The sequence below is a fragment of the Ptiloglossa arizonensis genome, chromosome 12 (genome assembly GCF_051014685.1).
Source record: "Ptiloglossa arizonensis isolate GNS036 chromosome 12, iyPtiAriz1_principal, whole genome shotgun sequence".
In the NCBI taxonomy this organism is placed as follows: domain Eukaryota; kingdom Metazoa; phylum Arthropoda; class Insecta; order Hymenoptera; family Colletidae; genus Ptiloglossa; species Ptiloglossa arizonensis.
The window spans coordinates 12,325,885-12,351,008 of record NC_135059.1 but is presented as its reverse complement, the minus strand read 5'-3'; the positions used below and the strand labels follow the sequence as shown (position 1 = coordinate 12,351,008).

The window sequence follows — 25,124 nt, the reverse complement described above, 5'->3', positions numbered from 1 at the left end:
GGGACGTATCATAGATTTAGTGTACGATGAATCGAAACTCAAAAATATATCAGGTCTGTAATTGCGATAAATGATTGAATGTTCTTACTACCTTTATGATTTCGTATTCAGATTACAAATATCTTAGTTTCTAAATATATTAGTTCCATTTGACCTTTTCCAATTTAACATAATGTCAATATAGTATTCTAAGGTCAAAACTTCTACCATTGTTATATCAACGACATCCTCACACCATTATGGTTCTAACAAAGTATGAAAACCACCTTTATAGAATTTTTAAATATTTAAGTCAGGATAGATTCACTGTCAATATGTTAAAATGTGTTTTCTATGTTGAACAGGTTCAGCATTTACGCTAAGAAATAGAATAAGGAAAAATAAAGAAAAATGGTTTAGAATAGAGACAAAGTAATATTTATTATAAAAAGTATGTTATTATAAATGTAAATGTAAAATATACAAATGAAAGAGACATAATCAATAAGTGACCATATCTAAATTATCCTTGTGATAAATAAGAACATTTTTGAACATCATGTTAGGTCCTTTAAACATCATGTCAGAAGCAGGTCTATCTAGAGGAAAACCATATGCCTTAACATCATATTTATAATCACCCCATATTCTGGAAGAAAAGATTTTCTTTTCTGTGACTGGGCTGACATACAAAAATATTTGGAATGGCATTCCTTCTTTTTTGCCTTTTGGCAACAGTAGCCTTTCTGGAAATCCTGAGAGTCTTTCATTGTAAGAAAGTGGTTCACTGTAATTAAGAGACCTTTGAATTTTTTCATAGAATAATTCACTTGGTTCTTGATCAGGGCTCAGGAAGAAGCAGTCCTTGCTGTTACGTGTGATCTTATTTGCTCCTGCATTCACTATTAAAAATATACAAGTTACATTAGATATACATATATTCAAATATTAATGATAGGTACATATTAGAAATCATATCCAAAAACATTTTTTTCACTGTAACTGAAACTTTCTATTATTATAGAATATATAGTATTCAACTACTTGAATCTTTTCAAGATTCTATGCAATAGAGAATATTTTATTACAAATTTATTTCAGACTTTAATATATATAAAAATTGGTGGATAATGAAAAGATATTTATTGAAAAAGAAAAATTAATTTGAGATTATTTTTCTCTATCAGTACATAGATGATGTGAATAGGAAATGAAAACTTACGATCAACAATCCAGTTATCAATTTCATAGAAATATTTCAGGTCTTCTTGTAGCTCTATTAATTTGCGATTGAAGTTATATGTTGGGCCAAGGAAAATTCTGATGGCTGCCTCCATTGGTTTGTCTGCATTAATTGTAATATGGAAGTTGAATGGTTTATGATTTAAACGATATTGTCTAACTTTTATTAAACTTGTTTCAGCTTCTGTATCATCTTCAACTAATAAACCATTGCTAATTGTTGTGTCAAATTCATTGAAATATGTAGTTAATTTATCAACAGCAAAGGATTTAATTTTCAAATTGGGATATATAATTTCATCCACAGCATATGGCCCTTGATGCATCTTGTATCTATAAGCATTGAGTAACATTAAATTCTTCAGTTGTTCCAAATTAAGAGAACAAAAGCATATACAAAAAGTAAAATATGACTAAAATAAATATTTTTAGTTCTATTCGCCTAAAGCAAGTTTATATCAGATAAAAACAAGTGGATTTTATTTATTTAACAATCCTGAATTTGTTATTTAAGTATTTATTACGGTTTTCAAATTTGTTGTTAGATTATTAAATAAATCAGCCAAGAATATTAAAAATTAAAAATAACATATTATAAATATGTTTCTTGTTGCTGATTAATATGAAAAATATTTTTAATTAGATGCGAAATATAGAAAAATTAAAAACTACTTTATTCTTGTTACAATATCCATTGAAATCAATTATCATAAAGAATTAATTACCTGTGATAGTAATCGATTATCCTACTATAAAGTCGATAGAAGGCAGGGTCTCTCATAGAAGTGGTCAATATTTCTAAAGCACTAGGAAAGATTTGATAACTGTTCATAGGTTCTAGATTGAAACCAAAAATCTTTCTACCAAGGGCGTCAATACTGCCATAATAATCTTCATTACAGGAATCGGCGTTACCCTCGATTATGTTCCCAAGAATATTCAGACCTTCTGGAGTATAAATATTGGACATTGTACCATCACTATTCAGTACAAAACCAGAATCGATTGCAGCAGTTATTCTCGATTCCTTGTCGGTAATGTCCTATAATGTATGATGTCATATTAATGCCTTAAATTCTAATAAAAGTTAATATAAATGTTAGACCCTTCAAAAAGCGTGTAAGTAGAGTCACATGGTTTTGTTTACCAGATTGTTTCGTTTCATCTAACAAAGTATACATAGTTTAAGATGACTTATAGTTTAATGACAAAAACGGATCATAATTTCCATCGTTCGAGCTTTCGTTGTTGTAAAGTTCTTAATTAATTCATCAATTTACAAACCATACATAATATCATTTTCTATATACGCTATAGATAAATCTGTTAAATAATTTCTACGGCATGGTGGATTGTAAATAGTTTTTAAAAGTTTTGAGCTTCGAGAAACTACTTAAATCCCAAAATTCAAATATTAAAATAAAATTTTAATTTTCGATTAATTGATCAGAGTGCTGATCTGTTGATTAATCGTCCTTATGCAGTGAATGATCTGTACATTGCGTTCATTGCACACAATGGCCAATTGATCGACGAAACTATCTATTTTTTTATTGTAAAATATATTGCATTCACCTTGATGTATTTGTATTTGTAGAATGGGAAGGAGCTCCAGTATGGCCTCTGGGGTAATGGTAATCCATTACTGAACGTTAGAGTAGGATAGTAACCAGGGGCGAAAGGCTTGTTCCAGGCAAAGTCCTCGAGCATAGGCAAATCGTTCGACAGTCTTTCAACGTTGTATCTATTGAGCAATTGTTTATGTCCGTAAAGGTATTCTTCTCCGCGATAATCCAGCAAACCATATTCACTGGATTTTATCCAGAATGGAGAATCTTGTCTGAGCCAGAAGTAATAAGCGTTTAGACCGATATCCTCTGTGAAGTAGTTCAACTTGCTCTCCGTGTCGTATGCACGATTGATGTACCAGTTGGAATAATTCGCATTGATTATGTATGTTGTATTAGACGCTGAAAGTAAATGTTTATTGGCATTAATGATTTTGTTAGGTCAATCTTGATAAGTTTGTCTCAGTATTGCAATTTGTTATCGAGTAAGTAGGTACCCGTATATTGTAGATTAGTTGTATACAGAGTGCTCGATCAAATGATAACACGTCTTATATTATTTTGCGTTTGAAATTCATTACTCAATAAAATAATTATTTCAGATAATGTTTTATGCAATCACTATACATGGATCACTCTGTATGGCGTGTTAGTGCGTTATATTCATTTTTTCGTTATGAAAGTAGTCGCATTTATGGAACACATACGCTGATATGCCCATAAGTTCTAAAGTTCTGTTTGTACATGTTTCACCGATCGATCGAATCCTTATAGTCGTTCGTAACACGAAAAGGTTAAGCATCCAAAAACAGTCAACGGTGTAGCGAATAAGTAAATGAGATAATTACCGTATTGATTAAAAATCTTTGGGTGATGGGCCTTTTCGAGCACTTCTGAATTGAAGAAATTATATGGACACAATTCGTACGGGGATGGAAGTTGAATATATTTGGTGTCAGGCCTTCTGATTACTGCATTGTAAAGAGCAAAAACAAATTGGTCCTCATTTATATAAATTCTTGCCCAGAGAGCTGTTTTGTAGAAAGTGTCGAAGTCATTCGCATTATAGAAAAGATTAAACAGAGCTACCATTTCTTTGAGCAATTTCGGATAATAAACCGAAAATATTCCTCCCCGTTGAAGCATTCCATTTTCGTACATGGAAACGAAGTTCTTCGCACTCTAAAAATTTTCCAGTAAAATTATGATTTAGATATAAGTGTTATTACGTGTATTATTTTAAAACTGTGCAATTAGTTTTAAATTCACGTACATTTACCAGTGATAGACTTTTGGTCAATTTTGATCAATTTACGAATTAATAACTTGCAACAAATTATGCATGTACATGTAACCTTTAGTTACGTGTCTACTTGAGTGTAAAACAAGAGTAACTCGCGACAATTTTATTCTCAAGTGGACATGTAGCCTTAACACTAAAAATATCTAGTATTGAACTATCAAAGGGGTCAATTTGACTCGTTTCAAATATTTCTTTTTAAATTATTCAATTATTAACGATGTCTTTGCCTGTAATATTCATGGACAATTATCGAAATAGATAACTAATGGTACTCGTAAATTAATTTGCCCTTTCCCCATTTAACTTCGAAGTGACGCATCTGGTTTCATACAAATAATAATACGGCGTTCATGAGCGTTGAAACAACGTACGTTGCGACGAACGTCACTTGTCATGACGTCACGAGTCATGATGTCACGAGTTATGACGCCACGAATCACGACGTCACAAGTCATAACATCACGAGTCACGAGTCACGAGTTACGACGTCACGACGTCACGTACAAATACATTGTCGTATATTAGAGCCCACATTCTACAAACGTGCATCGCTTTCAACATACGGTGCAACATGCGATAATGTCTCGTGAACGTATTCATGCTAGAACGTACGATTCAAGATCGAATTGTTAAAACGTAAACACGATTCTTTTATAGAAAAAATATCAAATGTATGTATTAAACAAAGTGATAATTAAATTCTACTCTAAGGGAGGTTCGGTGAAATGTTTTTCTCGATCGACGAGATCCGTGTCAAGCTAGGGTTCGAGAGGTACCATTACAGTTCGGTTTTTCTACATTAATCTTTGATCGTTAATCGTAAAAAGAACACACGTACACGCGAAACAATTCTCACTGACCTCTTTGGCGTACAAATTAGCGTTGTCTGCGATACTCCATGCTTGACCTTCCTCGTACAGTTGACGGTTCACCACCAAGGGTTGGTTGACGTGGTAAAGCAAATTGTAAATCTTCTTCTGTTTGAGCAAAAAATCTGTGTCGGCCGTGTTCGAATCGTAATACGCCGCTTGGGCGAAAGACACGGCCAACAACCCTAATAGCCACATCCGTAACATATTGTTTCGAGTTAAAAACTACAGTCCTAAAGCGCGAATGCTCGCGACGTCTGTCACTTTTATATACTCCGTCAGATCCCCTCTCTGGATATTTATTATTCGGGAACGAACAGCTTGCCTTCATGCGTTTGTACGGCATTCTAAGATTCAAAATTCTACACCAAGTCGCAAAAAGTATTTGTACACCGTGAACCTTTGATTTCACACGATTCGTATACGTATATATCGTATCAGGGATGTCGATCTTGAATCGATTTTTTAAAAGATCGTTTCTTTTTTTTTTTACCCCGATAGATCGATTTTTGTTGGCCAATTTTGTCACGAATCGAAGTTACCGTAAATAATTCATTTTTTTCAATTGTATACAAAAAAGTTTACGCGTCGAACGATTTAACGAAATCCAAATCAAAAGAATTTTTTTGTTATCGATTTTCGTCATAAACAATTGATTACCGTTTTACCCATAAGGCTACGATTTTGTTCGATTTTTCATTTAATTTTTATTTCTCAATATAAAATAGATGTTTTTCAACATGGGATATCAGTTATGACCTTGATTATGGGGTCAAGAAGTTTTTATTGGTTTGTTTACGCACCTTGTTAACGATTATAGAGATATCATCTTACAAACGAGAGATATATACGACTAATAATAATGGTCTTTGAATAGCTTTCATCGTAGACTTCCTAATATAAATATTTGCAAGAATGTAGTTTACTTGTTGTTGGATTTTGAATCGCAACAACACCGTCATTCAATTGCAGAAGCTCGAGGAAATTTGTGAAATTTTTTATTAAAACGCATCCAGTTAATATCGTTAACGTAATAAACATGTTAGCCACGTTTCAAATCGCAAGTATAACACCAACACTAACACCTATGAACACGTTTGAGATTGGCTTCGATATATTATACAAAATGGGTGAGATATTATACAAAATTTTTGAAATATGGATTCCGTACCTGTAATTGAAGACGATTTTATACTTGACGGATAAAAAATGGAAAAAAATTAGCGAATATTATGTGAACTTACAATTTTGAGGCTTAGATCCAAAGAAACTGATTAATTTGCCTGTATTTAAAGGCAATAATTGATGGATTTGAAAATTCAAGAAAGTACAGAAAATTGTATTTCGCAAAATAACAACATTCGAGACACGTTCTACGTTCAAAAATATTTCTAACTTACAAGATATCGCTTGTTTCTATATCATTTGTTTCAATCATAAAGTCCAACATCCCTCTTACCGGAGTCGAAGAAATTTATATCGACGAAAGTGGTTTCAACCTTAAGGTACACTCGGGACGAACATTGGCAACACGTGGAGTAAAAACAATGGAAATAAAAATTCAATCTGCATCTGCAGATTGTAATTATATCATAATGCCTACTATTTCAACAAGTGGACCTCTTCTTTAACCGTTGTACTATATAATTTTGAAGGAGCCTAATGGAAAATTTGGTTTTGAAGGTACGTTCCTTCATTTACGTATCTTAAGATCAGGCATACGAACAAATAAATTAAATATTATATATTTAATACGAATTTGTCGTTAAACTGGACCGTAAGCTCTGTTATAGTAATACATGATTCTACCGTGTGCGTTACTTAAATATTCCGTTTCAAACATTAACAACTTAATTATCGTTCGAAAATCGTTTACTTCGATTTCAATCAACTACTTTCCTTCCATGCATCGCACACTGACACCGCCAGTATTTCGTATTGTTGCTCTTCTGTGTTGTCGACGATTCAACGTTAATTAAGACGGAAAGCTCGATGAAGAAGAAAAAAAATATCCATTCAGATAATCGCAATAATGTTTCTTACTGTAATTGGTTAATTACAGCAATAATAATAATAAAATCTTTGGGGAGTACAGGGGTACAGCTGCTGTATTGTGCATATCATGTTTTCAGATAATGATTTTCTTTATCCATGTTTTTGCTCGTTTAAACGCAGCGATCAAAAATCGTGTACTTAAATAGGTCTGTTATCTGTCCGAATACGAAATCCGTTTGACACTTTGACATCGAGGTTAGGTAAGGACAATCAAATAAACAAGAAATTCGAGCGTATCGTCAAGGCTGTATTTTTTTAACGACGGAATGAAAGTGCTCCGGTATTTTTTATGAATTTTTATTTCGCATAATTCCTTGGTATTGTCGCAAATGTTCATTCTGTACAGACAGTACAGACAAAATGATTCAATCGTAGCAGTTCGTCGGGTCTCTTTTGACCCGTAGAGTCTTCACAGTATATCGTAATAGATAAAAATAGATATGTAATAGTTCGTTAAAGATTGTAATACTTTATCGAAATTAAAATCCAATGTGTTAATTATTTCTGGCTTATGGTAGATAGTAAGAAATTCTTTACCAATTTTAACAGGAAAGTTCTTCGAGTAAGAATTTGGAAATCGTATTTAATTTTATTACGTTCCTTGGACGTTTCACAATCCAGCGGGTATATATTGTTTTCTCTGATTAAAGCTATTGTAGTAGATTCAACTGGATGCACCTGCATTTCGTCTCATTGTGTTATAAAGCTAAGAATACGAGTTTCATACATTCGAGATATTTTTTTCCAAATATCTTGAGCGTATAATCGAACGGTAGAACACTCTAAGGTTAATCGTAAAGGAGAAATTGCAGCTAGGGATAGTGGAAGAAGAAAAAAGACAGAAGAATCTCTTTAAAAAGAATATATGTTCAGAAGCGAATCGGCGTATTTGAGTAATGTTATTCCTGTATTTGTACGTACGATACGATTGTTAAATACATACGCGCGTTTGAAAATAATCGCTTGAAATTGGATGTTATTTAAGAAAAGGAAACGTCTCGCGAATCGTGGTTACAGCATACAAATAATCGTCGATTTCAATTAATTTTTTTCTGGCGAATTTCAAACGAAAATAAAGTAAAGCTTCATTTTCGAATAATAGAACTTCTGGTTTACAGGTAATAATTTATATTTCGATGTTAAAAATGAAACGATGGTACAAAAAATTACTTTATTCCAATGGTTCACATCCAATCTCGTGAAAAGATTTCTAATCGAAATATTTTTAATATCAGTCGTCTCAACATTCAATACAGTAACATCGGTTTTGTTGATATTACTATACGTGCGCACCGGTGCAACAATTGAAATATTTGTGTTTATAGAAACATTTCACACACGATTGAAATCGATAGTTTGTACACACGATTGGATATGGTACTTTAATTAGAATTTATTTACATTTATATTACGAGAGACATAAATATAGAAAAACACTTTATCGGGCACTCGGTGATACCTTTTATCACGTAAAACATTTGGTTCTGACTGGAGATGATAGCTTTCCTCTCCCTTATTAGTCTAGGCTTCGTTAATAACGAAGATACTTTCGTCTGGCCGATAATTTGATGATTTATGCCGGAAAGGAAGCCACATTGTCTGAACAGCTGCTATTTTATCGCACGAGTTATTGCTTATTACTAGCGATTGTATTTTAATGAGAGTTTAATATGCGTGGAAATTGTCTTAATGATTCCTCGTTTCACGTTTGTATATCTATAGAATTTCAACAAGATGAAACATACATAATTCAAAATTGATTTTAAATTTTCATAAGATTTACTATATTAACATTTGCTCGACTATTTTGACTTTTGTTGATTCTTCCAATCAAAATGTTTCATTTGCTGTAAAAAAATTTGACAGATTTTTACGAAAATCATACGTTCTGAGAAATGTTGTATTCGTCTATTGTTTATGCGCTGCACGTTGATAAGGAAAATTATATTCTTAAAGATTTTAGCATTTGAACTTTTCGACTGTCCGAAGGATATTTCATTTTCACCTTATATAGCATCTCACAATTTTTTTGTAACGAGCGTTCAATGCTATGATATTAGATTTTAATTGGTTGTTATTGGAACCGTAAAAATATATAAATTGAGAATTGGTCATATATTGTTTTCATTTTTGTGAACGTTGAAGCGAGATCGGGAGCTCTTTGATGTTTTAAAATGACGAAGAGAATCTTTGTAAATAAAAATAGTACAAAATGTAAAATACGCTACTTATTAGTTTTCTAAACAAAAACCACTTTAGTCAGTTTAATTGTATTCATTTTTTCTTAAAAAGATCCTGTTTCTTTTAATTCACGTAACGATTCCAAACTTTTGAACGCCAGTGTATATAGTATTTAAAGAAGTTTACTATGGTGTGGATTCTACGATAAAATTCATGTTGAAAGAAAAATATTAAATAAATAAAAGAATAATTTAAAAAATTGTTTGCAAATCTACTTTAAGATCATTCGTAACTGTATGGTAACATCGGTAATTCACGTCTCATAGCTACCATGTATTTTACAATTGCTTCTCGGCTTGAGCACCCTGACTTTCTACCATACGTGCAAAGTATTATGTTTTAATTTATCCGAATAACTTCTATCTATCTTTATTAGATGTAAGAACTACATCTATGTTTATAGATTAACTATCCATGTTTATTATATGTAGAATGTATTTAATAGCTATTTCTCGTAGAGAATCTTCAGCGGATTGAAACGTTGAAAAAAAAAAATCACGTTACGAGTGTAATAATTTGTAGGAATAAGCAAGAACATACAATATTACACGAGCTTACGTTGGAGTCCTAATGGACTCGCCGCTCTCATAATCGCCCAACAGTTTATGTCGTTCAAGTGTTAATTGTATATCGCAATCACCAATGACCGACATGGTGCTCAACGTGTTAACTAGTCAATCTAATCGTAAACAATTCATTAAAGTGAGCAACGGTCCTTTAATGCACCCGGTCGATTAGAACGGAAATTTCGATACGAATTGTCGTTGTACACGTGGTATAAATAATTACCAAATTGTTTCAAGTGTTGAGAGAAATTCATGGAAAACTTCAACATTATTTTTATTTCATTTTATTCTGTCTCTTTATACATCTCTTTTCTTTTCTCGCGCCTCTCTCTCGAGGAAATTACTCTTAGTAATAATTTAAAAATGCCATCTCCCTTTAGTTTAAATGTTGATGTTCAACTCTTCCATCTTCTTGTGATAGACAACAACGTCTGTCATACGCATGTTAGGTACGAAGAAGTGTACCGAGTCAACGGGTCTGTCCAATGGGAATCCCATGGCGTAACCATCGGTGACTTGCGGACCCCAGATCGGCAATTCGATTTTCATGTACTTCGACTGGTCGAGTGGTGAAACCACTACGAAAAGTTTGTACGTCATACCCTCCCGTTTACCTTTGGGTAAAGAAAGTCTGTCAGGGAAACCGCCAGTTTGCAGGTTGTATTTGTGGCTTTCGGAGTTCTTGATGCTGGAGAGGATCTTGTTGTAGAACGTGTTGCTTGGAGTTTCGTCCGGTGCGAGGTAAACGGATTCGTGGTTACTTCTTTCGATGTTGTTGGTACCAACCGTCACTGGAATAACGAAAATTAATTTATATCACGCTTATCGGAAACCCCGTGATCTCTTCTCACGAGTTACTCGCAACGATTTAACGCTAGAACTACCAAAGTGGTCGATTCGACTTGTTCCAAACTTCTTTTTAAAATTACTCAATTGTCAATGGTGTTTTTGCTTGTAATTCTCGTGGACAATTATCACAATAGACAACTAATGGTACGTGTAAATTAATTTTTCCCATTTAACCCCGTGGATACGTATATACGCTTTGATACAAATAGTAATACGTTCACCGTTGGTAGTTCTAACGTTGATGCTTCGTTAAACGATTGTATACGTACGTTCAACAGGGAATTGGTCCAATTCCAAGAAGTTCATGTAGTTGGTGTTAAGATCGATCTCGTGTCCGTTAACATCGTATTTCGGTCCCAGGAAGATACGCACCATCGCGGTGACCGCCTTGTCACTGTTCACAACGATGTGATAGGTGAACGGTTTGTGGTTCAGACGACTCTGGCGGACCTGGATAAGGTTATTCTTAGCTTCAACGTAGTTGCGGATCGAGAGTCCGTTGTTCAGCATCGAGTCGAACGAGTCGAAGTACGTGATCAGTTTGTCCACGTGGACCGATTCAATCCTCACACCGGGGAAGAGCAATTGTTCTCTCGTGTATCTCGGGACGGTCTCTTTGAATCTGAAAACGATTGTTCGAATTTGCGTTGATTCACTCGATCGAGCGGAAAACAAAATCGACCGGGTGAAACGACACGAACCTGAGGTAGTAAGAGAGAATGTTCTTGTATATGTTGAAGAATACGGGGTCCCTCAAGCTGGCGGAGAAAGTTTGGAGAACGCTGGGTACAACCTGGTGTTTCATGTCGCTGTTCAAACCGAATCCAAAGATCTTCCTGGAAAGGAGATCCATCTTTCCGTAGAATTTTGCATTGATGGTGTCCGCGTTACCTTCAATGAGGTTACCAAGAATGTTCACTCCGTTCTCTTTGTCGAGAGGAATTTGGTTGCCCTTCGAGTCTACGACAAAACCAAGATCGATCGCGGTCGAGATTCTGGTATGAAGGTCCTTGAGCATCTGTAACAGAAAGAGAAATCGATCATTCATCGAACAAATACACGTTCCTAACGTGTGTAAAAAAATTTTCATATTTTATCGATCTATACATCTACTATACATGCTCTCGTTGTACAGTACAGTCATTTTTACATCACTTTACCACCCTCTGCAACGACCTTTGATGTCGTACTTCGAATCGTTTAAATACCAGTTATAAATACGTTAAATCGGTGTAACGTTACGTTTCAGAAAATGAAAGTAATCACGAAATTGATCGTTACTTTAATACGTTCCTCCATTATAACAGAATCGTATAACTTTCGTGAAAAATATTTTTCAGTGTATTGAAAAATAATAGAAATAAATCACTTCCCGCGCGGCTTTCATATTTACAGGTCGTACTTCTTTCCTCTTTGCTCTGTTTCGATCGAGGGTGCTTACTTGTAAATTATCTCTAAAATTAATTTAAATCCCTCACCTGGACTTCTTTGAACATCTCAAGCGGTATCACGGCGTCATTTTCTCTTTGAGGAATTGGAAGTCCGTTGCGATAGTGCATCATGGGATAGTATCCGCTCCTGATTGGCTTGTGCAAGCTTACATAGTCAATTTCGCCAAGGTCGTTCGAAAGTCTTTCCAAGTAGTACCTGAAATGAATTTTAATTGTATACAAATTCTCGTGTAATTATTATGAAACTGACTCGGAGTTGATCGATTGCTTTTACATTATAATACTCTTCGTTCGATAAAGAGTGTGTATAGTAAGTCACTGGAAAGATGACTCGCACGATGGCACACTAAACGACGACAACGACGGTAATTAAGAACCGATACAAAACGATACTTCATTACTGTATTCATTTTCGCAAACACTGATTCCAGTAGAAATAATAAGTAACGTATGAACTGGCAAATTGTTAATTCCATGTGTACGTGGAACGAATATTTCGAACTGATTTCTCCAGATACGAAAGTACTGTTCGGTTTCATAATTTTGTATTATTTTTGCGCGAAACTAAATCCACTTTTTTGTTGCACGACAAATTGCGCTCTGTATATCGAAAGTGCCTTGAAAATATTTATGCAACGTACGCGTCGTTTAGTATTTTGAGCGAGTATTTTTTGTTCTTTTCTTTTCTTTTTTTACCCGAACGTGCGATAAATTACGAACGTAGACGAAGGTTTGTAACGTACCTGGCCATTAGTTGTTTGTGTATGAAGAAGTAGTATTCACCACGAATTTGGCCCAGTAAGTTGAACGAATTGCTTTGCATGAAGCGCGGGAAAGCGTGGTTTATGAAGAAGTAAAAGTTGTTCAGGCCAACATCTTCCGTGAAATAAGTTAATTTCTGTTCGGGTAGATTTCTTCTGAGTACATACCAGCCACTGTAGTTTGACGGAAGTACGTAGTGGTTAACACCGTCAACGGTCTTTGGCATAGTAACTGCTACATTGAAAAAATATTCATAGAAACAGGCTTATTAATTTTATGCGAATTAACGCAAGTATCGTTTGGTCGTTGTGTCGCGTTGAGTATCGTTAAATTATTGGAAACGTTTATCGAAATTATTGTACGTTTTGCCTGGTGTTTCCAGAGATAATTGTGTTAATTGTTTGATTATTAATTGTGTATTAATATAATATAATCGGTTTTCTCGTTAACATCTTGCCGTAGTAATTCCCGATTTCGAGTGGTGAATTTTTACCCCGGATTCGAGTAACCGAAAGTCTCCTCGAATTTAATTAATAAAATATTATCGAATCAATGATTCGAGTTTGCGCGAAATAGGAGAAGAAAATGTGAAAACTCGTTTTTCGAACGACTCGCGCGAAAAATTGTAGGATTAATTACTAGTGGATTTAAGAAACATTCTCCATTCTGATGTACATGGTCTCTGTTTAAGAGAAAAGAGGGTTAAGAGTCAACATTTTTAAACATTCCTATCGACGAAACATTAATATCGATATGATTTATCTACAGATTTCGATAAAGGGAATGAGAAAGCTTCCGCGCCATTTTTGTCGAAAACGAATACTTGCAAATAAGATAAAAGTTGTATAACCACGAGAAACGATTTACGACATAATGACCTGTTTATCTTCAACTCTGAGGGGGATTCACTCTTGACACGTAACGAATCTCGGTGAAATATGTAACATTAATAAATTGACGAAACTTTTTTCATTTGTTTCTCTCTTTTTTTTAACGAAACATTGACCAACGTATTTGTGATTCTTTTTCCGATTGAAGAAACCGAACACGATAGAATTCGATGAAGTTACAATTTAACTATCTAATACAAACGATACTTAACGAATTATTAAATAAGTAAATGTAATCTAACTGATGTGAAACGTGTTTGGTTTCATTTGAATTGGATAACCGTTGAAAATAGAGTGGTAGAAGTTTCATTCTTTCTTTCTTTTACTTTAATTGAAAATGCAATACCTTCTTTGGATATCACTAGATACCTACTTCGCAGAAGTAGCAAGATGGCGTTGCGATCAAGAAGATGCGATAAAGAAGAAATGCGTTTGCAGGTACGAATATTCGTTTTAGGAAAGAAACGTCAGAAGAGATTTTTCATACCTTCATTGAGATCTAAAATTCGATATCGTTGTTCTTTCGGTGTATAAACTTTCCAAGTTATACCTACAACCCGAAAAAGGAATGTGTTTCCCGAATAACTTATCAAAACCTAGGCAATCAATTAAAAAGGGGCACGTTTCCATTCCTGGTCTTCTTCTGGTTAGTGTTTTACTCGTTATTACCGTTTGAGAAGAAAAATTTGATTCTGTCACTAACCTAAGTCACCCATGGCAATGTTGTAGGCCTTTTGCATAACATCGTCGTTGAAGAACAAGTTGGGTAACACCTCGTACAATGGCGGCAGTTTGATGTATTTGGTGTCTGGACGGTGTATAACGGCGACACTCAAAGAGTAGGTGAACATCATTTCATTTATGTTGAATCTGGCCCAGACAGCGGTTTTGTAGAATGTTTCGAAGGTCTTCGCGCTGTACAGGACGCGGAAGAGTATCACAGCTTGATGGCTCAGTTCAGGATTCGCGAGCGTGAAAACTTGTCCACGCGGTAGCATTCCATGTTTCAGAAGGTCCAAGAACTCGTTAATTGCTTCCTGGAATTAACAATCTCTTATTTAACTTATTAACCGACTTGTTGGTAATCTTTTTACTCGATTTCTATAATTAGTACGCGCGGTGTATTGATCCTTTTGATATTAATTCGCGGATGTTCGGCCGTGTTGAAATTTTTAATTTGATTCAACGTTTAAAATGGCGAAGTTATATTGTTCGAGAATGCCTGTTCGTGGCTCGAAATGAACGCATACTTCAAAATCTCCCGAGTCAAGTTCTGCATTTACGAATGCGAATCAAAGAGTCTTTGTAGAAAATGTTGAAAATTGAAAAATTTTGTTCTTTTTCTACGTGCAAAATGTTCCATGTACCAGTACAAATATTGTACTGTGCAATATCAGTGCAATTTCATTTTATAAATAGTAATTCTAAAAGTTAGTATCACTGGTCCCTATGTTCGATGTCGTTTCTGTAGAAAACAATATAAGTGCCAATTTAAGCGTTACTATTGTTGTTTCTCGACTACTGCGTACGCTGTGCAATATATTCTAATAGAATATAAAAATAACATACTAAAAAAAAAAATATTTTCTGTATTCTGATATTTCAAATAATTTTTGAATTAATAAGTTCGACACTTACAGCGCTTGCAGATTTAATTAAATGGCATATTCTTTTAACCAACGCGTGGTTACATATACAAACTTTTTATTCACGAATCCGTATGTATTATTAACAGAAGAAATGTAAAATTTTCCAACGCATTTGGATTATTATTAAGTTTCTTTTTCCTCCGGAAAAGATCAAATTTTCAGCACTCGGTATTCCGCAAAGATTTCTCAAGTGAATCGTTACAGAGAAACGTTATCGTTTTTATTAGACGATATCGAGTTGTTCGTCTTCGCGTTGAAATAATGTGAGAAATGATTGAGTTAAACGCACCTTGTCCAAGTAGTTATCTACATTTTCTATGTTGAAGCCTTGAGTCTCGTCGATCAATTCCGAGATGAAGACAGTTGGTTGGTCCACATGCCAGAAGAGCTCGTAGATGCTCTTCTGTCTTTCGAGGAAAGTCCTGTCGGCGGATTGGCTTGGCACGGCTACAGCCTGCGCCAGCAGGCAAAAACTAGCCATAAGGCACAGAACGAGTTTCATTTTCGCGATCATCGTTGAACCGAAGTTGGATGAACCAGGGCCGTGAACGGGTTTATATACTCGTCCTCGGCGTATCGACACGTGATATCACGGCTCGATAAACGTATCAGGGTAGATTCAGACTACGGTCGCGGGGGTGGTTCATCGCTTTATCTTCGTTTTCGTTTCGTCTCGCAACCATTGATACATAACTCTTAATACGTCTACGGTATTTTCGGACAACGCCACTTGTCCGAAATTCCAAATTACACGTACCGATTTCGATCGATCGAACTTTAAACTCGTTCAATGAAAAAAAAAATTATTCGAAGCAAGCCTCTAATGGAATTAAATGCTCGCGAAATTCTCGCATCGATGAATAAACGTTATTTACCGAACCGTGTATTGCAAATATTGCGTAATTAAAAGTAATCGCGAAAATCCAAGCGTTATACGTATTTCTACGAAATTCTCTTCAATGAAAATTTTAGAATAGTGATTATTATTTTAGAGACGACGATCGAGAAGATTTAGACGCGAGATCGATACAATGATCTTAGCGATCTGGTTTTAATTTTATTAAACGAATGTTAGAAAAGGAATTCTTTGTTGATTGTGGATTTGTAAATAAGTCGTCAAAGATTCAGCAAAATTACAGGGAGAAGAAAGGTCTAACTTAATCGAATTCGAAGAATAGGAGAAGATTAAGAAACGAACTGTTGCAACTGTGATTGCATTTGACGATATCGATCACTAGATGGGTATCATTTTAGTTAAAAATATTTTATCACTTTCATTGTGATTTATTTTTTCTTATACATTTCGTTGTTCTAAAAGTAAGCTGTAAACGCATCTATGTACGCGATTTCATTATTTGCGCGCCAGTAACGATTGTCGAAAGCAATAACAAACTGATTATTTATTTTAAAGTTATATTGCTGTTTATCGGACATTTTGATAAATTCTATCACAATAAAATATGACAAAACTTTTCGGGCACAAAGTCGACCAGAATTAATTGCGAAATTATGATACGACAAAAGAAATAAAAATAATCGATCACACGCATTGAGTTTATGGCAAGATGGTGAGATTGGTAATTCCGTTCGTTCGTACAGTTCTTGACAAAAAATTCAAGTTACTTTATTAACGCTTGTTTACTCGACTTAATCTTCTCGTCGTACGAAGGTGTTCAAAATATATGTGTACACTGCCGTTCAAAAGTTTGAAAGACCCTTTGAACTTTCAGATAAATTAACCTTTTTTCGTACGAGCATTTTGCACAAAATATTCTAGTCTTGAATATTAATTGGACACTACTCGAGTACAATTCAAGAGATGAAAATTATAATTGTACCTGGATCTATAGATTTGATCACGATCAATTCTTAACAATCCTTCTTCGCGAACTCCTTCGATAAAATGGAAATTTATTTGTATAAACTGTTGCTCAATAATGGTGCACTGTTTTAATTTGTCTACAAAACGGTATCGAAATTGAAACAACAAAATAATCGATCAAAGAGCAGTTTTCAATTTTAACGCTACAAAGTTATTGCATTACAATGCTAATACTCGAAAGTAATGTTTAATCATTGATAAACTATAGAGATAAATATATAGGTAAATTGCATCTATAAATGTGACAAATATGAAATATGATATAAATCTCTTCAAAGTACGAATAAAGGAACGGATAAGTATTATCCGCGGCGTAAATAAATCGAATAATTAATATATTTAGATTTCTATAGAATTATAGAATATACAATATATATATATATATATATATATATATATATATATATATATATATAATATAATATAATACATTTCTAAAAAATATAAGATTCCGATAAATTTTCAATTTCCGCTAAATAATATCTCATTATCCTTTGACCAGTGAAATCTGCTACACCGATTGTCGTTCACCTTTGACATCAAAATCAGCCGTGCCGGATCATGCAGTCGGAGAAAGTGCTACTTTATCGTTAGTTCGTGTAAACACGGTAACATTTTGATTAGTCGGTTTATTCGCGGCAAGCACGATAGACCGATATCATTAACGCGTTAGGAGTTGATCGCGGTCCTACAAATTAAAAAGTCACAGGGAAAAGGGAAACGATGCGTCTTCTCGCATCGATCGTGACGCGATTACTGCGCCCTTATGCAGCTACATTAGTGTCTGGATATATGACCAGAAATTTACCCGATTATATGACCTACGATTCCTGGAGCTGCTGACTCGAGGTAAACCTCGATGTTATCTGTGATCTTAATCTACGTGTATAACTCGGTTAGTATTGATTTCCCGAAACGAGACATTTTTTTCCTCATTATTCTTTATTTTATTATTTACATTTAATCGGATTATTGAGATTCGCATAATTAAAACGATATCGAACACGACTACTCTTATATTAATATTTGTATAAATTCTTCTCAAGCATATTTTGTGGCTAATCTTAGCTAAATGGATAATATTTCAGTAAACAACCGAAAGGTTTGGACATAAATGATATAATGTACATGTACATCTTAAATTAGGCTTTGTAATAATACTGTGAATGATAATACATATTACAACAACAGTAATATTTTAATAATATATTTATTATGATAACTACTCTAATTAGCGTAAAAGATTCGGTAAGTGATGTTGCATAAAAAGCGAGAGAGAAGTATGAAAGCAAATTTTTAGATAAAAATAAAATCTGAAAAAATAAGATTCTATTTTAAATGGTAAAAAGTTCTATAATTGTAGTAGTACAATCATTTTTTGTTATAATAGTCTGTTAGAGTTTTCGTATGAAATTTAATATATTTGAGTTTATTATTAACCTATGTATCACAAATTGAGAAAAATACAGTAATTGGTACACATTTTTTACATTTGTCTTACATTTCCAGTATATTTTAAAATTAAGTACATATTAATTTCAGTGATTATATTTTTAGCAATTAATGTTTAGTTTCGATTTAAACAATTTTCGTCAATGTGTTCGCCCTTTGTTTGAACAACACCCTTGCATATTCTTGGCATTCGCTGAACTAATTTCATTAACGTCTCCTTCAATATTTTCGATATTTAAAGTTTTCTGTTGTTTGCACCGAATGTAGAAAAGGATTGTGAAAGAAAACAAACGAGGGGGGAGAAAACAAACATATCGTTGAGACAATACTAGTACTACGATCAAATTTTTTTATTTTTAATTCTTTTTAAACGAAACTTGAACCACTATATTTGCGAGGGTTATCCGATTAGAATTAAATCAAATACGATATCGTTCGGATTATTAATATTTACTTATTCGATAATTCGTTAAGTATCGTTTATAGTACATATTAAAATTTAGACTTCGTCAAACTTTATCACATTTGACTTTATTTTAATTAGAAAATCTCAAAAAATACTCAATGTTTCATTAAAAAGAAACGAAGTAAATAAAAAAAACTTTCATCGACGTGATGTATTTCATCGATATTCGAGCTCGTACCGTTGCGCATCAAGGGAAATTCCCCTCAGTAGTGGAGATAAATAATAGACACTTATGCTCTAAATCAGGAGTGGCTAACTTGACTGCCGCGACTGCCGCAAGTTACACACCCTCGTTATTAGTCACTCCATTGCCCCGTTACTTAAGTTTACAACGTAATAACTTACTAACTCCGTGCACCTTGTTACAGCAACGGTGTTAAGCGGTAGAAATTTCTTAGCGAAGGCAAATGGGGGAAAAATATCACAGGCCTTCTTTTTCTTACACGTGGAGAAAATCTTTCAAAAACATTCCCAAGTAATACAAAATTCTAAACACGATCATTGATCATCGGAGAGAACAAAGTAAAAGATTTCTACCGTGTCGATAAGATAAGTAGAGTAACAAGGTTTTCCAATAGAATTGCAACTCGCAATTGAACCATTGTTTCACTTGTCGATGTGACGCATCGCGAATTTTTCATACGATGGTGTTTCATTAAACTCAAATTGAGATTCCATCGTACTAATTTGCTGTAACCTATAATAAATATTGTGGAAGAGGGGGGGGGGGGGGAAAGAAATGCACAAATCTTTCAGAAATCTTTATTCAAAGAATCTTTTGTCGTAATGTGAATCTCGATAAAGGAAACAGTCTTCTCTGTAAGCGCGCGTTTCTTTAGTACTTCATTTCTTGCTCCGGCATGTTATAAATGACCACATCCTTCATGTGCATGTTGGGTATGGTGAAGTTCCAAGCTACCATGGGTCTGTCCATTGGGAATCCGAGGGTTCTACCATCGAACATCAATTTACCGAACATCGGGAGCTCGTACATGGTGGAGTTGCTCTCGTTCAACGGGCTCAAAAAGAAGAGCATTTTGTATCGCATTCCTTCCGGTTTACCCTTAGGGAGTGTGAGACGATCGGCGAAACCTAAGGTCCTCTCGGAGTATACGAACGGTTCGCTTCCGCTAATGGCGTTGTTCAGTTTCTTCAAGAACACATCGCTGGGCATCATGTCCGGCGACGTCAACAAGGAGTCCGTGCTGGAACGTTCGATGTTGTTGTTTCCAGGGCGAACTGAACGAACAAAGGGGATTAGAACGTACAATTTTCTCGAGACGATGACGAAGAATTTAATTGTCCGATAACGCGTTGATCGAGTAAACGAAGTTCGAATATTCGAACACAGTTTTCCAAGCGCGAAAGATAAGTGAGCAAATAAGAGGACTTACGTGTCACGAGTAAGTTGTCCATTTCTACGAAGTATTTGTAGTATTTAGCGAGATACATGGAGTCCTGAGGGACGTCGCTGAGGGAAGGTCCAAGGAAAATCTTAAGGACAGCCTTCATCTCTCTGTCGGCGTTTACGTTCAATCTGTAGGTGAACGGTTGATAGTTGAGGCAAAGACGACGCGCCCTTAGACGAAGGGATACCCCACGGTTTAGGTTCTCGACCGAAACAGCACTGTTGATCAAGGTGTCGCAATTGCCGAAGAAGGTTACCAGTTTGTCTATGTTCACGGACTCGATCTTCACTCCGGGTAATTGCAATTCAGACTGAGTGTACGGTGTCTGGTTTTCTTTGTACCTGCAAAATATCGCACGAATTAACGAGAGTAGAACATCGATGAATCTTCCCAACGAGGATCTATAGTCAATAGAACGATTAAATCGAAGCCGTCGAACGACGAAATAGCAAGCAGTACCTGAAGAAGAGAGACATGATTCTCTTGTAAAGCATGAAGAAAGCCGGGTCTCTCATGTTGGTAGCATAAGACTGAAGCGCGCTCGGGATCATTTTGTTCTTGTTTCTGTTCTCAGGATTGAAACCGAGGATGTTGCGCGCGAGGGAATCGTACATGCCGTAGAATCTTCTGTTCAAGGATTCAATGTTTCCCTCGATTATGTTTGAGAGCAAGTTCAGACCTTGCGGAGTGTAGATGTTAACTTGTTTCCCTTGTTCGTCCATCAAGTAACCGGAATCAATGATGTCCATTAAACGCGCCTCTATCACATTGATGTCCTGGAAAATGTAACATTTATATTGCGGACGAACAGTGTTATTATCGCGAAAATACGTTCCGTGGAAAAAATTGTGCGAAGCAAAGCCACGCTATAATATTCGTTCGTGTAATTTAAGCACACTGGGAACAACAAGGCGATCGTCCACTTAAATTGCATTAACTTTGGGTAAAGTACTCGATATCATATAGGGAAATGTGTGTGTGTTGCATTGTGTCGTCAAATGGAAGGTTAACCGTAGATAGTGGAGCGATATAATGTATAGTAGGCGATTGTCCACTTAAGTTGCAGTCAATTAGCAATTCTGTCGTCTTTCATCGACCTACGGTACAAGTGGTGTTGCTGGATTTCAAGCACCCCGATAATCGCACGAATCTCGGTTCTCGGTCGGTTTTCGTACAATTATCCGGTTTCTATCGTAGTGGAAAAATATGATTAAAAACGTACCTTAAGGTATTTGTTCTTGTAATACGGAATCATCGAGTTTTTGTTTCTCTGCGGTAACGACGCACCATTGGAGTACATCAGCGTCGAGAAGTACGCAGGGTAGATGGGTCTGTTCCAGTCGAAGTCTTGTACGTCATCCAAGTCGTTCGATATACGTTCGAGGTAGTATCTAGCCATAAGTTGTTTATGAACGAAATAGTATAAGTTTCCGCGTAACTCCTGAGGAATGCCGATTTGTTGGCTGCTTAGCCAGGACGGGAACACTTGTCTGAAGTAGTAGTAGAAAGAGTTCTGTTCAATGTCCTCCATGAAATAGTCCAGTTTGTATTCACTGTCCATTCTCGGCATATACGCGCTAGTGTAGTTTGCCCAGATCATGTAGGTTTGCACGTTTTCGATACCTGTGGTGCCAGCGATACCTGGGAGAATTTTAAATTCGGTCCTATTCTTATTTCGAATCTTCTTACTTTGACGTAACATCGATACAACGAAACGAAAAAGACAATAATCTCGTACCGATTCAACATCGAGCTAATTTATACAATTTTGCGTAAATTATTTTGTGAATACAATATTTCTCTTTTTAGAGAATAATAGTAAACAATAGTATTTTTTTTGTTTTGTCTCACACGTGTACGCTTGTCGATTAAAAAAAAAATTTGTTCCACACGATCGATACGTTTCGACGAATATCTATAAAATATTCGAATACTCAAATATTCGAAGTTTATTTATAGTTTTCGAATACTTGTAAAATACTCAAATATTAAATATTCGAGTAATCTCTAAATATTATATTAAATTATTCGAGTAGTCAGGAGGAGGAGGGAGGAGATAATCCTAATGTGCAAATAAATTCTAACAGGAGTAACAGGAAGAGAGATGGGATTACAGTTTGAAGGCGATAAGTCTATCGACTATCTAAACCACGAACAAACGTGCGAACGAAAAAAATTGGAAATCGAAAACTTAAAATGAAAATTAGAATTCTTTGGCGTTGAAACACGATATGTTAAATAAAGGTTTGTTCGTTCTTGTCTTTTTCTTTTAAATTTTTACCCTTCGATATACGGTAATACATCCGTGATGTACGATGCTTATTTACCTCGAGACATCTTAATGTTCTGCGCCTCTTGGATCACGTCCGAACTGTAGAAGAGATTAGGGTAGATTTCGTAGATCGGTGGTAGTCTCATGTATTTGCAGTCATCTCTGTAGAATACTGCAACCGTGAAGGCTGTGGTGAAGAGGCCATGATTCATTTGTAGCCGAGCAAAGGAAGCGGTTTTGTAAAAGGTTTGGAAGTCTTTAGCGGTATAGAGTAGATCGAACAATAATTGCATTTCCATGAATTGTTCTTTGTGGAATGGAGAGAAAATAGCATTGGGCCTGAGCAGCAGTCCCTGCTTGTACAACGTCAGGAACCTTTGTACGACATCCTGAAAGAAAAATATGCCCGATGTCGACAAATTGTTTCTTGAAATGTTTCGGAAAATTATCATTTTTGTAAGGAAGATTTGAAAAGATCGCGCGAAAAATTACATTCTCAAGATTACGCGTCGAAAATGTTTTTCGTATAATTATTATACTTTCTTAAATGATTAAGTTCTAATTCTTCTAATACTTTTTGAATTATTAAGTTTTTCAATTACTTCAAAAAGAAGCTAGCGAAAAGAGCTACTTTCGTAACGTAAATACAAAGTTCTGTTAGAGCCAAAAACAAAAGTTAAGTTTTTCGAAAGTAAACATTTTTACAGAGGAATCGTCTTTCATTGAGTTGCATCTGGTATTTAGGTACACTCGATATTGTACAATTATTCGAATGATAAACTAGAGAGAAAGTATAATAGTGGTATGTACGTGCATTTAATTTTTACGTACGAGGTTTCGTTTCTCAAAAAATCAATTTTGTCGAAAACAAAGCACCGTATGAAAAAATTCTATTCCATATTTTTGATACGTACATATACAAGGTGTCTTGGTAAAAATTAGTGCCTTAAATTTTTTTTGAACTATAGAAGTAACAGAACAATTTTTCCAACGATTATTTGATACTAAAAAAGCCACCGTATCGACGTATCAATTTTTTCGTAGATGAACGTCATTTCCGTTTTTTTTTTTAACGGTAACCTATATTTTTCAGTTTGTCATAGAGGCTCGCGAGTCCAATATAAATATCTATAGCACGAGGTCAGTGAAAATCATGCACGAGAAATGGTGCATAATAAACGTTTTTGTAGATGTTACGTTCGAAATAGTCAAATTCGTTGCTTCCTGTCTTTAGATGTTGTTGATAACTCAACGTGTACAGTATAGTATCAACGTCAGTGGACAATATTTGGAAACACGTTGCGTAAAGGAAGTTAATATATTCGACAAAATCTCTCTTGCGTTACCTTTACGTTACCTTCGGTTCTTCTTACGATTAACAATAAGATATCGTATATATGTAAATACATGCTTCTCTGCTCTAAATGTAATACTTTTGTTCACAAATATTATCAATGGAGATACCAAATTTGGTAACTTTTGCACGTTATTGTCTTAATTAATTAAAATGTTAATAAATATGAATAAATTAAATGTTAATGCTCTCTCCTCTAAATAATTAGATTCCCGACAGTTGTATTGTCCGCTACGAGAATTCTTCGATTGAATTTTCGAATTGTCAATTTTTCCGATTTCGTCGTAATGAACGCGCGATCCATTTCCGGGCAACTCGATATATTGAAATTGTTCGAGATGTCCGTGAAATGTGCAAACGGAACGTCGTACCGAAATAATGTTTCATCACCTTGTTTGTGTACATGTCCATGTTGCTTTCCAAGTTGTAGTTCCTGCCGATGTCGTAGAACTCGGCGTCGATCAGATCATTCTGTCTGACGTAGAGTAAAAGCTCGTAGACCTTCTTCTGCTTATGCAGGAAGTCCATGTCGGCCGTACGGGTGCCGGTGAGCCTCATGCCCCCCGTGGCGCATATTGCGCCAAACACCAGTAACAACGTTAGTTTCAACATACCCTTTGTTTAACCGGCTCACCTTTGAACGAAATTCACCGTTGTGTAGCTGGTATTTCGTTCGTCGCCCGTTTTTATACTTATTCGGAAAAAGGTAATCGCTCTGAACTTCTGACCTATATCGTGTTTCGAAGATACGATGTGTCATCGATGAGTGTATATTTTTGCCTTTGATTTGTTGGTACACGGATCTGTCGAAAGACGCTGCGATTTCTTGAGAAAATAAGAAGAAAAGGGAAACAGAATACCTCCC

The 25,124-nt window shown here is 35.1% G+C and overlaps 2 protein-coding genes across 3 annotated transcripts; both read right to left on the bottom strand.

Annotated features, from left to right (window-relative positions):
* Window positions 1–401: 401 nt before the first annotated feature.
* Window positions 402–5,178, bottom strand: Hex70a (hexamerin 70a). 2 transcript variants are annotated; one of them, XM_076324772.1, is made up of 6 exons: window positions 4,953–5,178; window positions 3,638–3,971; window positions 2,797–3,191; window positions 1,947–2,263; window positions 1,202–1,554; window positions 402–881 (listed from the first exon to the last, which is right to left on the bottom strand). In XM_076324772.1, the coding sequence occupies exons 1-6, from the start codon at window positions 5,166–5,168 to the stop codon at window positions 481–483; spliced, it is 2,016 nt and encodes a 671-aa protein (XP_076180887.1). In that variant the 5' UTR covers window positions 5,169–5,178; the 3' UTR covers window positions 402–480. The 2 variants fall into 2 exon arrangements, with proteins under 2 accessions (XP_076180887.1, XP_076180888.1); XM_076324773.1 differs by lacking the exon at window positions 4,953–5,178 and adding an exon at window positions 4,063–4,268.
* A 4,990-nt stretch (window positions 5,179–10,168) lies between these two features.
* Window positions 10,169–24,871, bottom strand: Hex70b (hexamerin 70b). The gene is made up of 14 exons (XM_076323794.1): window positions 24,650–24,871; window positions 22,961–23,294; window positions 21,856–22,274; window positions 21,093–21,409; window positions 20,619–20,974; window positions 20,067–20,463; window positions 17,538–17,653; window positions 15,714–15,985; window positions 14,479–14,812; window positions 12,867–13,119; window positions 12,151–12,319; window positions 11,374–11,690; window positions 10,942–11,294; window positions 10,169–10,614 (listed from the first exon to the last, which is right to left on the bottom strand). Exons 1-14 carry the CDS (start codon window positions 24,869–24,871, stop codon window positions 10,205–10,207), a joined length of 4,269 nt encoding a protein of 1,422 aa, XP_076179909.1. The 3' UTR covers window positions 10,169–10,204.
* Between the last annotated feature and the right edge of the window lie 253 nt (window positions 24,872–25,124).